This window comes from Oncorhynchus clarkii, chromosome 22 (genome assembly GCF_045791955.1).
Source record: "Oncorhynchus clarkii lewisi isolate Uvic-CL-2024 chromosome 22, UVic_Ocla_1.0, whole genome shotgun sequence".
Classification (NCBI taxonomy): domain Eukaryota; kingdom Metazoa; phylum Chordata; class Actinopteri; order Salmoniformes; family Salmonidae; genus Oncorhynchus; species Oncorhynchus clarkii.
Window position 1 is genome coordinate 17,528,839 of NC_092168.1, and position 18,204 is coordinate 17,547,042.

Consider the following 18,204-nt stretch of genomic DNA (forward strand, 5'->3'; position numbering starts at 1 on the left):
ATTCATTAAAAATCCTACAATGTGATTTTCTGGATTATTTCTCTCTCATTTTGTCTGTCATAGTTGAACTGTACCTATGATGGAAATTACATCATCTTTTTAAGTGGGAGAACTTGCACAATTGGTGGCTGACTAAATACTTTTTTGCCCCACTATATATTCATAACTGTACGTTTGTGTTTTATTTGCTTGTTTGGCAGGGTGAACCTTACCCAGCTGGGAGGCTCCTGCTGCAGTGACACCGGGGCTATGAGGAGGCGCTGGAGTTGGCTGGACCACGAGCCCCATGTCCACGCCCCTCCCTTCCAGCCCATCTGTCTGACCCTCAGCCCCAACATCAGCCTCCGCATCCAGACACAGGACTGCATCTACCTCACCTTCACCTCTCGCAAGAGCAGTGTGAGGTTCAACGTGGGGGCCAAACTCAAGGTGAGACACTGACATGGTCAATTACAGATTCAAGACACCAGGTGAGTGGCGTATATTACTCTAATCATGCGAGCACAGAATACCATGCTTTATAATGAGCACTGAAGTTGATCACAGGTGTCACATCCTTCCACAGCTTTCTACTAACACCCACTCATATCAGAGCTGATCACTTTGCTTTTCCCCAGCTGGAGCACTTGAAGAGCCTGATGTTGCCTGGGCCAGACCTGGACCAGAGACACCTCCACATGAAGAGTGCAGAGATCTACAACCTTCTGCAGAGGATCCAGGGCTATATCACCTACCAGCAGGCCCCAAGTCCACAGAAGGTTACGCCCCAATATAGCCTGGTCTCTCAGATGGAGAGACTGAAGACACCTCTGGACAAGCACCACTCAGTCAAGAAGAGAGTTCAGATAGCTACCAAAGCCAAATAATTCATTTTTCATTAAATTGGATACAGCAACTCGTCTAGTCTCAAAAACAAAAAAAATTGCACAATGAGACAATAGTGCTTATGTATAGTGTGAACAATGAGACAAGGACAGCAGATATACTAATTTGTCATCCTTTTTAATCAGATTGTTCATGGATAAATACAGTAGTTACACTATACACACACACTTCTATACAGAGGATGCCAAGGAAAAAGCTGCAGTTAAGTTTACATTAACTTTGTAATTCATTGAATGTGGGAGTAGCATTAGGCAAATATATCCATAATATATTACATTTCTGAGTAAGACCACTGACTTCTCCATTCCTTTACAGTGCAAAACTGCTCTAGACAAAGGTCCATTAACACCAAGCTATAGAGAAGTCCAAGCATCCCAAATACAAAAGAAAAGGTTAAAAAAAATTAAACAAGTTCTCAGGGTCCTTTACATGTACGCAACAAGTTGAAAAAAAACATCAATGGAGAGAGCAAGAGGAAGAACTATCATTTGGAAACCACTGACACACAGTAAAACAGAAGGGTTCCTTTATTAAAAACAGACCAAGGGAGCAGTGTTTCAACCTGAGAGCCCTGCAGCACAGGCTGTCATAGACCAGAGATCTCCATGTTCATAGAGAAAGGCGGAGAGATGTTACATATCGTGCAGCATGTTCTCTTTTCATTCCGTCTCTTAATCCATTAACAAATGAAGCATAAACGTGGCGGCTGCTCGTCGCTCATTAGCTACCTGGCTAATGAATAAAGTTCTACCTCCTCTATTAGCCTGGTTAGAGTGTCCTTATTCCACCCGCTCAACATTCACCCTCGTTTCCCCATTTGCTACGCTCACTGAATGTGCCAACTTATCTTGACTCAGAAATGTTGTATTATGATAAGAAAAATACAGCTGATATAGCCAATAACCCTTGTCTGTGTGGATCTCTCCCACATAAAGAAGTAAGCCCAACACCTTTACATTTTAGTTGAACAAATTGATTCCAGATCAGTACCAAAAAGAAAGTCTTCATTTCACACTGCTCCTACCAACTGAGTGATTGAATGCCTAACTAGACCACGACGTGCTCGGACGCTGTTGGTTGTGTCAGTGTTAAGGGTATCTTATGGCCTTGTATAGGATCTCTGCAGGTCGAGGGCCAAAGACTAGCACAGTCCTTCTCCTAGACTTTTGCTCCACAAGCGCCAGGTCTGGCTAGGTCAGGGCTGGAGTAACCCTCCTGTCCAAACCAGACAGGGTTCTTCGGACCAGGCCTTCAGGTTACTTATTCACAGACAACAGCAGGTTCATCTGAAGACGAGAGAGAGAGAGTATATAAAACACAGCGAGGACTCACTCCACGAAAAACATCCAGTGTGACTTTGAATGTCGCTCCAGACACCACTACACACACACAGCGAAAACCTGAATAAACCCAAGGTTGAATAAATACACTTGGAAAAAATATCTTGAGATCGAACAGCCATTTCCAGTAAGAGATTGTAAAACCTTGTAATATCTTGCCCTTGGTTATGATTTTGTAAGTGAAGCCAGTGCCAGCCTTACCTGTTCCATAGAAGGGCAAGCGATGATCTGAAGGTCCTCGCCACTGTATTCCTCCTGAAGCAAGGCGTGCAGTCTCTGAAACACCTGCTGGATGTTGTTCTGTGGGAGAAAACAGCAGGTTAGCCAGAGAGCTGCTGGAGAGAAATTATCCCCTCGCTGGTCCCCTTTGTATCCCAGTTGCCATGTCAACGGTGTTATTGTGCACTTAGATTCACTTACTGTAGATTAGCACCTAGCTGTGCACAAAGAGCCATGATAATTACAGAATAATTATTTATTTTTAACAAGCAGGAACAAGGCTTAAAAAAAAAAAGTAGCTGCAAATTGCTCAGCCTGAGCACCTGCTGAAAATATCCTATTTATTATGTAGGTGTGTACTAAAACCCCTATGAGCGCCTGTTACTCTACAGGGTTAGCCTAGCTAAAGATCTGTTCATTTGTACTTTGGCAAGACAGCAGAAACATATCTGGGACCAGGCTAGCACAGGGTTGGCGAAAGGAGGAGAGTTTAAACTCCACTGTCTAACAGACACCCACCCGGACAGGCTTGAAGAGGATAAACTCTGTGTCTCTGTTGGCCAGGTACAAGGACATGCTCTGTAACGTGCTTGGCAGCTTGCTCTTCATCACCCTGTAGGTAGCCATCACTATGTCGTTGATCTTGGCTAAAAAGGGGAGAGCGAGAGCGTGAGTCATTTCTCAGTTCCAAGCCTTCCTTCCACCACATGATTTAGAGGTTTCACTGAAATATTATGATACGGTTTCTTACCTGGCTGTGCCCAAGGTTGTTGGGAGAGGTTGTACGTGGGACCTCCTTGGATTGCCATGGTTTTCAGAGCGGACACCTGAAACAACACAAGACAATTTCCCATCTTCCTCAGTGAAGGACAACGTTAGTTAGTCTGGCGATCTTGACTATAAGTCCTATTCTAGATTAAGGAAGGCATTTGTTGAAAGTGCTATATACAGGTATCTGCCAAAATAAAAGGAAACACTTGAGCAAATGAGGGACACAAAAGTATAGTCGGTGCTTTCACACAGGTGTGGCTCCTGAATTAATTAAGCAATTAACATCTCATCATGCTTAGGGTCATGTATAAATAAAAAAAAATGCCCAAGTAGCCCGTTATCTTGGCTACCATGGCTGGAAGAAGAGATTTCAGTGAATTTGAAAGAGGGATCTCAAAAGAGCTCAAGGGGTTTAAAGGGTGTGTGTGTGTGTGTGTGTCACCAGATCTCAACCCAACTGAACAGGTATGGGAGATTCTGGACCAAATTCTGGAATTTCTTGTGGAAGAATAATGTCACATCCCTCCAATAGAGTTCCAGACACTTTGTAGAATCTATAACAAGGCGCACTGAAGCCGTTCCGGCCCAACACCCTATTAAAGACACTTTATGTTGGCATTTCCTTTAATTTGGCAGTTAGCTGTAAGTCCAATTCATTATAACCACTTTAATACTGTATGACTTTTAATACTGTATGAGAAAGACCATAGATGATAGGCACTGAGTAGATTCAGAACAGAAGGTCACAATGTTTTAAAATGAAACCCATCACATTTGAAAAGGCCTAGATTCCAGTAGAATAAGATTCACCTTTGAATAGCCCTTTATCTTTCAGTTTTACTGCACAAAATCATGACCCTCAATTACCAGAAAAAGAAACGAGAAAGTCCAAGGTCATGTTTTTGAAGTCTGAGCCCCCAGGCTATCGGTCTGCCTCTCCACTCTGTCAGACTGACACGTTACCTTAGTGAGAAACTCCTCCAGATTCCCAACAAAGAGGTGAGTCTGCTGCTGGATGAACTGCTCACAGCTAAACTTCAGATGGCGGTCCACGTCCTTCTTCGAATCTATGTAGTGCTCCTTTATCTCCGGTGATCCCTAAGGTCCAACAGAGAGAGCGCGAGAGAGAGAGAGAGAGAGAGAGGGGGGTTAGTAACTAGTAAGTGATAGTATAGATGAAACATGACATATACTGCCAGGTTTTCCTGACATAGGGATAGGACCAGGAGTTTTTTTTTCCTGTGTGAAAGTATTCAGACGCCTTGGATTGCTGAATCTTATTCTGTTTTACAAAGTGCGATTCAAATCGATGTCATTTTTTGTCAACAATTTACACAAAATACTCTGAGGTCTAAGTGGAAGAATATTTATTTTGAATTCTTAAGATAACTAAAATAGTCATTGCATAAGTGTTCAGCCCTTTTTTTTTTTCAACAAGCCTAAATTATTTTACGAGTGACATTTGGCTCAACAAATCACATGGACTCACTCTGTGAAATAATAGGGGTTTAATTTTTTTAATGACTAACCCTTCCTCTGTCCCCATACATATATCTTTAGGTCTCTCAGTCAAGTATTGCATTTCAAGCATAGATTCAACTACAATGACCAGGGAGCATTTCAAAAGCCTCATAAAGGTCAGTGGTTGGTAGATCGGTAGCAATAACAAATCATAAGCATGGTCAAGTTAATAATTATGCTGTGGATTATACATTAAACCACCCAGACACATCAAAGAAAGTCATTCTTCTGAACTGAGCTGCCGGACAGGAATGAAACTGCTGAAGGATGTTACCATGAGGCTATTGATGATTTTAAAACTGCTTCAAAGTTCAATGTCAGTGATGGTAGAAAACTAAACATGGATCAACAACATTGTAGTGACTCCACAATAATTGCCTCAATGACAGAGTGACAAACTATTCCAAAACTAAAGTAAAACTGCAACAAAAAAACAGGAAATGAACACACTTTTTGGCCTAAATGCAAAGCCTTATGTTTGGAGCAATTCCAACACATCACTGAGTAACTGTCTCCCTATTTTCAAGCATGGTCGTGGCTGCATCATGGTATGGGTATGCTTGACATTGGCAAATACTAGGGAGTTTTTCAGGATAAAAAGAAACTGGATGGAGCTAAGCACAGGCTAAATCCTAGAAAACCTGCTTCAGTCTGCTTTACACCAGAGACAGGGAGAGTAAATTACTTTTCAGCAGGGCAATAACCTATTACACAAGGCCAAATCTACACTGGAGTTCCTTATCAAGAAGACTGAATGTTCCTGAATGTCCACGTTAGAGTTTTGACTTAAATCAGCTAGAAAATCTATGGCAAGACTCCAAAATTGCCATCTAGCTATGATCCAACATTTTGACAGAGCTTGACGAATTTTGAAAGGAATAATGGGAAAATATTGCACAATCCAGGTGTGCAAAGCTCACAATAAGATTCCGTTGTAATTGATGCCAAAGGTGTTTCTAACATGTATCGCCTCAGGGTGCTGAATACTTATGCAACGACTATATTTTAGTTATTTAATTTCTAGTCATCTTTTATTTATTTTCTCTCCACTTTGACATTAGAATATTTTGTATAGATCGTTGAAAAAAAAAAAGGACAAATACATTTTTTATCTCACTTTGTAACACAAAATGTGAAGAAATCCAAGGGGTCTGAACACCATTGCAAGGCACTGTATATGTATTCTATGTTTAAACCAAATCAAAAATGTTACCTCCAATAGAAATTCTAGGATAGCGTTGTGGCTGTTGAGTCTGAAGAAACCAGGAACAGATTTTGGGTTCATCATTTTGAAGGCAGCATCTGATTTGAGACAACAAAAAAAAGACTAATCTTGCTGAAGAAGGATTAGAGTGCCCTCTAGTGTTACAAATTAAATACTAACTTGACTGAAATGAGTGCTAAAACAGTAACACTTCTATCAAACGCTACAAGTTATACAGTATCTCAAGTTATTACCACTACTATAATAGTCATATGTGCATTTGATGGACACAATGGGCATTCCCCACTGATAATGACAATATAATGACAGGTTTTATGGAGCCAGAACATACATCAACTGGCCTAATCTTTCCCTCCTCACCTCTGGTTCTCTTCAGGTCCAGAGAGATCTCCTTGATGGCAAAGTCTGTGTGGAAGGGAGCGATCTGTTCCCTCATGATCAGCAGGTGTTTGATCAGAAACAGCTGACCGTCTACCTGCGTCTGGACAAGATGAAGCCATAGCGCTAAATATAACATCTGAATAATCCAAATGTAACCTTGTTCCAAAAACAAAACTAGCATTGAGCCATTTATAGAGGAAAAAATGAATAACATGCTAATCGTAAAGCTACAGTTGTGTTTCTCAATTACACCGTATACAGGCAGAAACGTATAATACAACACATCACATGCAATGCGCCAACCACCCAAATAAATAAATAAATAAAAATAATAATAATAATAATAGGCACCAACCTTGTTCTTTAGGATGACATCGGACGCTTTGAGCAGGGAGTGGATGCAGGCAGACAAGGCCTCTTGCGATAAGCCCTGGAAGACTGCTCTCTGGGGGGGCCAAGAAATTCAATGCATCAACACAGGGACAACATGGTGGATGGTAGATTAAAGAGATCAAGAGGAAAGGTCAAATAGCATCATGAAATGGACCAGGCTCATGATTCATTCATATGACTCTCTCATATATCGAAGAGTAAACATGCAAAATGCCAGATAATCCAAGCACTCACATCTATGCACCTATAGAGCTTGGACAAGCAGACCAGCGTCCGTCTGACTGTGGGGTACCACATGCCATGCAGGTCAGCGGGAGAGATGGATGGCTGCAAGCGGGACGAGTCTATACTACCTGTAAGTAAGGGAAAGAGAGGAGGGCAGAAAGGTACAACAGTAAGACGTATGCTTCTACACCTGCATTGCTTGCTGTTTGGGGTTTTAGGCTGGGTTTCTGTACAGCACTTTGTGACATCAGCTGATGTAAGAAGGGCTTTATAAATACAATATAAGATATCCCTTTACACTAATTTGTAAACACTGACTTGCGTTACTGGCTCTCCGGTCATTTGGATCTTCAAGCTGCACGTCTGAGAAGGACGACTCCTGGGCCATTAGCTTCATCTGCTCTTCCTTCAGGCTCTGGGCAATTTTCTGTGACCCCATGAACGAGAAAGAGATTGATTACAAACTGTCTTTATTTTGTATCGAACTTGCCCGTAGGAACATATCTAGGATCAGCACACCTTCCCCAAATCTTAACCATTGGGGGGGGGGGGGGGGGGGGGGGAAATTACTAGGTGAAAAGGGAAGAGCAGCCGCATATAAAGTCAATCATAAATCAATCTGGTTTATTTCAAGTTGCAAAAGCACAGAAGCTGAGAAAAATGTAATGTCTAGCCCTTTATATTTTAAATCAGACAGCACCAAGTGTTCTGTAAACACCAACCCCAGAAGCTTGTAGGAAGACAAAACTAAATGCAGTGACTATCAGCTGCTACAAAATCACATAATACAATAATCATCAAGTGGCCCCTGTCCTTGTACCTCCAGTCTGGCGTCAATTGCAATCAACAAAACATTGAACAAACAGACCACTGGAAATCATGTGTATTGCAGAAAGGGAACACTTAACTGTTAAACTCTTAAATATTCCACAGAGGGGAAAGAGGGGAAACAGAAAATGTACAGTGGCTTGCGAAAGTATTCACCCCCTTGGCATTTTTCGTATTTTGTTGCCTTACTCGGAGGAATTAAAATACATTTTTTGAGGGGTTTGTAATAATTTGATTTACACAACATGCATACCACTTTGACGATGCATAATATTATTTATTGTGAAATAAACAAGAAATAAGCCAAAAAAACGGAAAACTTGAGTGTGCATAACTATTCACCCCCGACCCCCAAGGCAATACTTTGTAGAGCCACCTTTTGCAGAAATTACATCTGTAAGTCTCTTGGGGTATGTCTCTATAAGCTTGACACATCTAACCACTGGGATTTTTGCTCATTCTTCAAGGCAAAACTGCTCCAGCTCCTTCAAGTTGGATGGGTTCCACTGGTGTACCGCAATCTTTAAAAGTCATACCACAGATTCTCAATTGGATTGAGGTCTGGGATTTGACTAGGCCATTCGAAGACATTTAAATATTTCACCTTAAACCACTCAAATGATGCTTTAACAGTATGCTTAGGGTCATTGTCAGGTTTCCCCTCAAGAAGTTCCCTGTATTTAGCATCATCCATCATTCCTTCAATTCTGACCGGTTTCCTAGTCCCTGCCGATAAAAAACATCCCCACAGCATGCTGCTGACACCACCATGCTTCACTGTGGGGATGGTGTTCTTGGGATGATGTAAGGTGTTGGGTTTGACCCAGACATAGCGTTTTCCTTGATGGCCAAAAAGCTCAATTTTAGTCTCATCTGACCAGAGTACCTTCTTCCATATGTTTGGGGATTCTCCCACATGCCTTTTTTTTCTGGCCACTCTTCCGTAAAGCCCAGCTCTGTGGAGTGTATGGCTTAAAGTGGTCCTATGGACAGATACTCCAATCTCAGCTGTGGCGCTTTGCAGCTCCTTCAGGGTTATCTTTGGTCTCTTTGTTGCCTCTCTGATTAATGCCCTCCTTGCCTGGTCTATGAGTTTTGGTGGGCGGCCCTCTCTTGGCAGGTTTGTTGTGGTGCCATATTCTTTCCATTTTTTAATAATGGATTTAATGGTGCTCCGTGGGATGTTCAAAGTCTCTGATATTTTTTCTATAACCCAACCCTGATCTGTACTTCTCCACAACTTTGTCCCTGACCTGTTTGGAGAGCTCCTTGGTCTTCATGGTGCTGCTTGCTTGGTGGTGCCCCTTGCTTAGTGGTATTGCAGACACTGGGGCCTTTCAGAACAGGTGTATATATACTGAGATCATGTGACACTTAGATTTGACCTGTGTGCACTTTATTTAACTAATTATGTGACTTCTGAAGGTAATTGGTTGCACCAGATCTTATTTAGAGCCTTCATAGCAAAAAGGGTGAATACATATACACAAACCACTTTTACGTTTTTTTATTTTCACTTCACCAATTTGGATTATTTTGTGTATGTCCATTACATGAAATTCAAATAAAAATCAATTTAAATTACAGGTTGTAAAGCAACAAAAAAGGAAAAACGCAAAGGGGGATGAATACTTTTGCACTGAAAACAGCCACATCAGACAGACCCACCTCCATCATCTCCAGTTTCTCAGGATAGGCCAGGTCCCCGGGGGCGGGGTTGTATCCGATGATGTCAGTCTGGATATAGATGTGTGTCCTGTAGACCAGCCTCTCCTGGACATCCTCCAGCATCTGTTTCACCACCGCGTCAAAGGCCCCCAACTGACCAGCTACAAACATAGTCAGTGTATCATTTCAAATCCAAAGTGCTGGAGTACAGAGTCAAAACAACTACATTTGTCACTGTTCCAATACTTTGGAGCTCACTGTATATTGCAATCTTGTATGGTAAGATGTTCGGGTAAATGTAACATACAAGTGCATATTTCCTACAAAGAGTTAACTGTACCGGATGGTTAGAGTAACCAGAGTAGGTCCTTTGTATTGTGAATAACAGTACCGTTGTTGTGGACGTGGTCCTCCAGCATCTCATTCTTGAGGATGCCACAGAGCTCCGACAGGGTCTCCAGGTGGATAACGTGGATGATGAGTGGCCGCAGGACGTCGTAAAGCGACAGACACAGCTTCTCCAGCAGCTCACTAGAGGGGGTAAAACCCGACGGCAAGCTCCATTATTCCCATTCACATGTCAGACTAGCGAGCACAAGGCTCTAGTGAGTTAACTCACTGCAACGTAAAGGTCATATTTGAGTCGTCCTCTTGAAATAATGTTATAATGTTATAAATAATTATGTTGAAAGTGTATTTGTTGCTCCAAGCGAGAAACACTAGCTAGTACATGAGAAAGCTAGATAATGATTTGCGTCTCACTGTGTTGAATTGTAAAGCTGCCGTTTTTGTTAATGAATGGCTAAGTCAGCAATTACTACAGTAGAGCCATCACATGCTGTAGCAAATACTATTGAGAATAATGACCAGGAAATAGCCATTCATGTGAGCCTTGCCTTCAAGACAAACACCCTGTACATATACTGAAGTAGAACAGGCAGGGCTCTTTGCTTCTCAGTTACAGACACAGCTTCTTCTGCAGCCCACTGGAAGGTTAGATACATTGACATGACACTGTGTTGAATTGTATGGCTGCCCTCAGCAAATTCAGTTAAAGAAAACCTGAAGTGAGCAATACAACAATAGAGGTGTCATGAGCTTAAGCAGATACTATGGTGAATACTAACCAACCAGGAAATAGTCCCACCTCCTTGACAAACATATGCAGAATGTGTTGTAGGACAAACTGTACATGCTTCTTACGCACTCCTATACCATCACTAGGGGATGGTGCTACTTACTCTAGTCTGGGCGTGGGTTTGGAGAAGAACTCATTGTAGAGCTGGTGCTCATCCTGACAGACGTGAACCATGAAGGCACAGCCACTACGCACCTGGGAGGAGAACACAGGACAGACAGAATCAGCACTGGCAAACCATGTTGAAGGCTTCTCAGATAATCTCAATAATTTAAAGTGAATGGATTCTAGTAAAAAAAAAAACATGTGGTCTTACTAATGCACAGTGGTCCTTATTGTTTTGACTGGTCAGGTCTGTGATGGTGGATGTGATGCTGGGGCTGAGGAGCTGCTCTCTCTGGTCCAGGTAGCACTGGTGTATCTCCTCTAACAGCTGGTGGTACCTGGGGATGCCAGAACGTGGAAAATAATTATACGTAGATGACAGAAAACATTACATAGGTGAGGTGCTCCAGATAATGGCGTTTTAGCATACAAGAGCCCCATACTTACTCAGGAATTCTCTCTGACCTCTGCTCTATTTGTTCAATCAGTGTCTAAAAGAACAATCACACAATTATTAATCTCTAGAAAGACAACACATATTTGCACACCAAAATAAGGGTGGCTCAGAATGTTGATGGTAATTCCAAAAGAAAAATTGAGTAATTCTACTAACTCTGACTTTGGGTGCAGCTGCTCTGAACTTGACATAGTACAGTGTGAAGGCATTGTCTGCGTTAGCCAAACCCAATGGATCCTGAAAGAAAAGTATATTCTAATCAGACATACAACTCAAGAGCGAAGACAGTTGATTGTGTACCAGTACCAAGTCACTGTCGATAATAAAAGTGGCCGAGGAGTTCTTCCTACCCTTTTTGTTAACTGGTTGGTGAGATTCTGCATAGTGTTCACAGTGTGAGTCTTCATGAAGTGCATAGCTTTAGACAGACATTGTTTGAACTTGGCCAGATACACTGGGTAGTCCTTAAAGTTTGGCTGTAGGTGAAAAATAACAGAAATAAGTAAGTCATAACACAATATAGTGACACTGGTCTACAGTAGAATACGGACACTTTCCATTGTGAGCTGAAAATATACTTACATGGGACGAAACATACTCTATACAGTCATCCAATTTTGAAAGCATTGGTATAAATCCTTCACTGTTTACAGACAGTGTGGGTGAGTTTAGTTTCTGCAAAGACAGAGCGAGAGAGATGATGACCTTTTGCAATGCTCGGGTTAGGAGCAAGACTCACCTTCGGAGACATTTGCTCGAGAGCTTCAAGTGTCACAGCAAAGAAGGATGGACAAAAGGTTTAATCAGAAAACCAGCATACCGTGTTGAGGTTCTCCAACTCATTGAAATAGGAAAGCTTCTGCTGTATGCTCTCAGCCAGATCCACCAGTTCGGACTGTTAAAGAGAAAAGTATATGTTGGCAGGGAGGGAACTATGATTTTGATAACAGGCTGAAGTTTCATGTCCGATGTTGTATTCCATTACAAATGGAAACAGGTCCATACTACTATGATCTGTTGGTACCTTTTGTGCCGCTGACAGTCTCACAGCCTACATGTAAAATGGTTCTCTACCTGTTCTTTAAGGAGCTGTTCACAGGCCTCGTGGAGGGTGCCTGTCTTGTTGGACACAAACAGGTACTGCTTCTGCAGAGAGTCCAGGTGCTCGAGGGCAGCATTCACGTCACTCAGAATAGCATCGCATTGTTCCTGATAACAATTGAGATGGTCTCTCGTTTTCCTGCAGGGGTAACACACAGGGAACATTCCAGTAAATTCCTCAGAGATCTAATGCAGTTTAGGGTGCACTGTACATAAATCTACTTTCAATGTGAGAGATCAGCAAGTGGAAAGACATGAACATCGAGTTCACCTGTGCTTAGCTCCTTCATCTTGATCCATTTGCGTCTGTAGCTTTGAAAACCAGGAGAAAAACTGCAACGCAAAAAACACTGAAATAGCTAACTACTACACAACAAACTAACACATGCAACAATCATATAATATGAAAAATAGTAGACAGTAGAGGCATGTAATGACAGTGTGTGTGCCTCAGAGGCTGCGTTTAGACAGGCTGCCCAATTAGTATATTTTCTCACTAATCGGATCAGCTCTGAAAAAGAGCTGAAGTGATTGGTCAAAAGACAATTTGTGGAGAAAATATCAGAATTATTAGGCTGCGTTTGTAATCACAGCCAGAGTAGTAGCATTGAAGTGTAATGAAAAGCAACGCACCTGTTGTGCTGTCTCTATCCTCTCATTCTCCAGATCAAGCATCTGAAAGCCCTTGAGCAGGACATCTTCTGTGGAAGCTGGTACAGTTGTCGTAAATGGAGACCGTAAAGAGCGGGATGTCAGGCTGCACAAGTCTTCAATGGGCAACTGGATACAGAACGCAAATGGGGTTTAGACCAACACATGACACAATCAATACTGTCATAGATCTCAAAATGTTAGTTAGAGCTAGCTTTACCAGGTTTGATTGACAGGTTACTATGATATGAGGTTATGAATCGATGACTAATACTTGGCCTGGTGTGTTAGTGAGAGTTAGCGAAGCCTACTCACAGAAGTCATCAAACAAGCATATCAACTCTGGCAAGTTGTTAGCAAAGTAGCTCGTTAGCCTAGCTGGCTGGTGGCTACTAACTAAGACTCAACAAACGACGTGGCAGACGGTAGCTAGCTAGCTAGCTATATATTTGAGCTGGCAGCTAGCTAGGTTGAGTTGTGACACTAACTAATGTTATACTCTTTAGCAAGTCCCTCCTGACAATCCTGCAATGCAACCAATTTTCCTTCTGGAATGCATATTTGCACCTGTCAACTAGCTGCTAAATCGGTGGTAGCCTAGCTAGCTAGGTTATTAGCATTAGCAGCTAGCTTGTCAACTCACCTCTGCGGGAATAGGGAGGGTTTCAGCTGCAGCTCGGATATCCAGAATAGAGTCCGTTTGTTTTTCTGTCAGGGGAGCCATGGCATCTGCCCGCCGGTCCCACTGTGACAGTTTTTCACGCGTTTCTTTATCTGTCAGGTCCAGAAAAGAATGGTCTGTAGACGCCATCATCATTCTCAGCAACATTAAACGTCAGCAACAGACTACTTCCTCTTCCGGAAAAATAGGGGGAGGACTCTGACTACAGCATCCAATGGTATGACTATTATTTTTCAGAACAATTTCTTACTCATTGGTGGTTGAAACGATTAAAACGTTGCACACATCAATACAGGTGATAAAGGAGTGGTGTTCTCAGGAGACATTTAGTGAACAGTGTATTTCCAGTGCAGTTGGCAAATCTGTCATCTGTAAAATTGAGTACACTTTGACATTGTTTCACTAAACAGAGAAATTACACAACCCAAAGTGACAGCATGGAAGCACTCACTGCTGTTGCCCATCAATCCTACCAGTTTTATTATGGTCTTGGTAGACTATCTCAAATCAAATGTTATTTGTCACATGCACAGGATACAGCAGGTGTTAACAATACTACCGCTGCACCATCAAGAGTGTCTTGACCGACTGCATCGCGGCCTGGGACGGGAATTTCTCCATCCACGACCGCAAGACCCTCCAGAGGGTGTTGAAGAAGGCCAAGTACAACACTGGGACCGTGCTCTGATCCATTCAGGACACCCACTCGAAACTGTGCCTGTGGAAGGACCGCAGCATCATCAAGGACCCCATACACCCCAACCACGAGCTGTTCACTCCCTTACCGTCGGATAGATGGTATCGGAGCATGAGGTCTGATACCAACAGGCTCAGAGACTGTTTCTACACAGCAAATGTTCTAGTGTTAAATCAACACAGACTATAGTCTGTATTGGTCCACACTTTTGAGTGTTAAATGAACACCGTGCTTAGTGCTGACCCTGTTACCCTTTGTCAGTGTTAGAGAATTAACACTTTCATTGTTATGCAATAACACACTGTGTAGTATTTTTAACACTATGAAGTGTATATAATTTACACCATTGGTGTTATGCAATAAAACCTCATATAGTATTTTAACCATTACACAAGCATTTTGCTGCACCCGCAATAACATTCACTTGCTAAACAAGTGAATGTGACCCCAAAAATATATTTTGATTTGAAGAGGTTGAAAAGGTGTTGGGTTAATGACATGACAATAATAGTCTTTATTGCCACATGCAAGTGCTTATAAAGACTTTACAACTGGCAGGAGACGTACTCACACTTTAAATAAACATAATAGCCTACTAAAACTGGTACAACACTTCCACTCATGGGTCACCACTAAGCCATTCCTCAATATAATTACCCAGTGTGCCTTGACTTTTCAAGTGAATTGTAGAGTTACCACCTATTACTGTATTTGTTAGAGACATGGTTGTTGAATTCATACTGTACATGTTCAGTCCTGTGGACTTCAAGTGAGTTTCTACTTTAGGCAAATGCCATCATTGAAATTAATCTCTTTATGACAATACATTACATACGGTATATCATACGGCCTTGCTTTGATGGCCAAGTTTTACCCTAACACAGTGGTGTTAGGAACCTCCTGGTTTACAGGCCACATCAGGACTGCAAATCACATTATTCTGGCTTGCAAAGTGATGTGTAATTCCTATTAGAAACCAGTCAGAGTTAGGATATCCAACAGTTTTTATTCACCCACAACCTGCATTCAGAATGACTGTCAGGGTTAGGAACAGTGACAAAATAGTCTACCTAAACCATTTAAACTGGATCAATCATTTCAGTAACAGGCACAATACATAACTGATTGGATTGGTTTAGAAGTTTAGATAAACATTTTATTTCTCTTTGTGCTGCATAAGATTAATTAATTGATCAACGGTTGAACCGAAGAAAGCCGTTACACATGCCAAATAGGCGATTTTAATGTTTGGGAAAGATTTGGTGAAGTAGTAAGAGGATGATTGAAGTGCCTGCTATGTTACATACTGTATGTGAGATGACTGTGTGGTGGTGTACATATTCAACAGTCACAGGTAGTTGGATCCGGACCAAAATGCGGTGTGTAGATTACGATTCATGTTTAATGACAAACACACTAAACACAAACACTACAAAAACAATAAACGTAATGAACGTAACGAAAACCGAAACAGCCTATACTTGTGTAAACTAACACAGAACAAGGACATCAGGATACTAAGGACAATCCCCCACGAAACACCCAAAGAATATGGCTGCCTAAATATGGTTCCCAATCAGAGACAACGATAAACACCTGCCTCTGATTGAGAACCACTTCAGACAGCCATAGACTTCACTACAACACCCCACTAAGCTACAAACCCAACACACCACATACAAAAACCCATGCCACACCCTGGCCTGACCAAATAAATGAATAAACACAAAAATACTTTGACCAGGGCGTGACAGAACCCCCCCCCCCCCCCCCCCCCCCCCAAGGTGCGGACTCCCGGACGCACACCAAAAACCATAGGAGAGGGTCCGGGTGGGCGTCTGTCCATGGTGGCGGCTCCGCGTGGACCCCACTCTATCAAAGTCTTAGTCCCTCCTCCTCGCGTCCCTGGATAGTCCACCCTCGCCGCCGACCATGGCCTAGTAGTCCTCACCCAGAACCCCACTGGACTGAGGGGCAGCTCGGGACTGAGGGGCAGCTCAGCACTGAGAGGAAGCTCAGGCAGGTAGTTGGATCTGACAGATCCTGGCTGGCTGGTGGTTCTGGCAGATCCTGGCTGACTGGCGGATCTAGAAGAGTCTGGCTGACTGGCGGATCTGGAAGAGTCTGGCTGACTGGCGGATCTGGAAGAGTCTGGCTGACTGGCGGATCTGGAAGAGTCTGGCTGACTGGCGGATCTGGAAGAGTCTGGCTGACTGGCGGATCTGGAAGAGTCTGGCTGACTGGCGGATCTGGAAGAGTCTGGCTGACTGGCGGATCTGGAAGAGTCTGGCTGACTGGCGGATCTGGAAGAGTCTGGCTGACTGGCGGCTCTGGCTGCTCCATGCTGACTGGCGGCTCTGGCTGCTCCATGCTGACTGGCGGCTCTGGCTGCTCCATGCTGACTGGCGACTCTGGCTGCTCCATGCTGACTGGCGACTCTGGCTGCTCCATGCTGACTGGCGACTCTGGCTGCTCCATGCTGACTGGCGACTCTGGCTGCTCCATGCTGACTGGCGACTCTGGCTGCTCCATGCTGACTGGCGACTCTGGCTGCTCCATGCTGACTGGCGACTCTGGCTGCTCCATGCTGACTGGCGACTCTGGCTGCTCCATGCTGACTGGCGACTCTGGCTGCTCCATGCTGACTGGCGACTCTGGCTGCTCCATGCTGACTGGCGACTCTGGCTGCTCCATGCTGACTGGCGACTCTGGCTGCTCCATGCTGACTGGCGACTCTGGCTGCTCCATGCTGACTGGCGACTCTGGCTGCTCCATGCTGACTGGCGACTCTGGCTGCTCCATGCTGACTGGCGACTCTGGCTGCTCCATGCTGACTGGCGACTCTGGCTGCTCCATGCTGACTGGCGACTCTGGCTGCTCCATGCTGACTGGCGACTCTGGCTGCTCCATGCTGACTGGCGACTCTGGCTGCTCCATGCTGACTGGCGACTCTGGCTGCTCCATGCTGACTGGCGACTCTGGCTGCTCCATGCTGACTGGCGACTCTGGCTGCTCCATGCTGACTGGCGACTCTGGCTGCTCCATGCTGACTGGCGACTCTGGCTGCTCCATGCTGACTGGCGACTCTGGCTGCTCCATGCTGACTGGCGACTCTGGCTGCTCCATGCTGACTGGCGACTCTGGCTGCTCCATGCTGACTGGCGACTCCATGCTGACTGGCGGCCCTGGCTGCTCCATGCTGACTGGCGGCCCTGGCTGCTCCATGCTGACTGGCGGCCCTGGCTGCTCCATGCTGACTGGCGGCCCTGGCTGCTCCATGCTGACTGGCGGCCCTGGCTGCTCCATGCTGACTGGCGGCCCTGGCTGCTCCATGCTGACTGGCGGCCCTGGCTGCTCCATGCTGACTGGCGGCCCTGGCTGCTCCATGCTGACTGGCGGCTCTGGCTGCTCCATGCTGACTGGCGGCTCCATGCTGACTGGCGGCTCTGGCTGCTCCATGCTGACTGGCGGCTCTGGCTGCTCCATGCTGACTGGCGGCTTTGGCGGCATCCTGCAGACTGGCAGCTCTGGCGGCTCCTTGCAGACTGGCAGCTCCTTGCAGACTGGCAGCTCCTTGCAGACTGGCAGCTCCTTGCAGACTGGCAGCTCCTTGCAGACTGGCAGCTCCTTGCAGACTGGCAGCTCCTTGCAGACTGGCAGCTCCTTGCAGACTGGCAGCTCCTTGCAGACTGGCAGTTCTGAACAGGCGGGAGACTCCGGCAGCGCTGTAGAGGCGGAAGGCTCTGGCAGCGCTAAACAGGCAGGAGACTCCGGCAGCGCTGAAGAGGAGGAAGGCTCTGGCAGCGCTGGACAGGCGAGGCGCACTGTAGGCCTGATGCGTGGTGCTGGCACTTTCTGTGCGGGGAGCTGCTACCGGAGGGCTGGGGTGTGGAGGTGGTACTGGATAGACCGAACCG

The 18,204-nt window shown here is 44.5% G+C and overlaps 1 protein-coding gene across 1 annotated transcript; it reads right to left on the reverse strand.

Moving 5' to 3' along the window:
* Positions 1–983: 983 nt before the first annotated feature.
* LOC139380498 (component of oligomeric golgi complex 3) lies at positions 984–13,766 on the reverse strand. Its single transcript, XM_071123202.1, has 23 exons — positions 13,552–13,766; positions 12,891–13,037; positions 12,529–12,590; positions 12,231–12,396; positions 11,977–12,051; positions 11,739–11,831; positions 11,507–11,632; positions 11,313–11,393; positions 11,147–11,190; positions 10,911–11,037; positions 10,698–10,789; positions 9,848–9,987; positions 9,457–9,617; positions 7,279–7,387; positions 6,970–7,088; positions 6,698–6,787; positions 6,322–6,442; positions 5,950–6,038; positions 4,179–4,313; positions 3,196–3,271; positions 2,964–3,091; positions 2,427–2,525; positions 984–2,171 (listed from the first exon to the last, which is right to left on the reverse strand). The coding sequence occupies exons 1-23, from the start codon at positions 13,735–13,737 to the stop codon at positions 2,142–2,144; spliced, it is 2,496 nt and encodes an 831-aa protein (XP_070979303.1). The 5' UTR covers positions 13,738–13,766; the 3' UTR covers positions 984–2,141.
* Positions 13,767–18,204: the final 4,438 nt, after the last annotated feature.

Coding starts and splice junctions, on each gene's coding strand:
- LOC139380498 (XM_071123202.1), bottom strand. CDS start 13,737: ATGTTGCTGAGAATGATGATGGCGTCTACAGACCATTCTTTTCTGGAC. Junction 9,618..9,847: donor GGACCACGTCCACAACAACG/GTACTGTTATTC, acceptor CTATGTTTGTAG/CTGGTCAGTTGGGGGCCTTT. Junction 2,172..2,426: donor CTTGCCCTTCTATGGAACAG/GTAAGGCTGGCA, acceptor TCTCGTCTTCAG/ATGAACCTGCTGTTGTCTGT.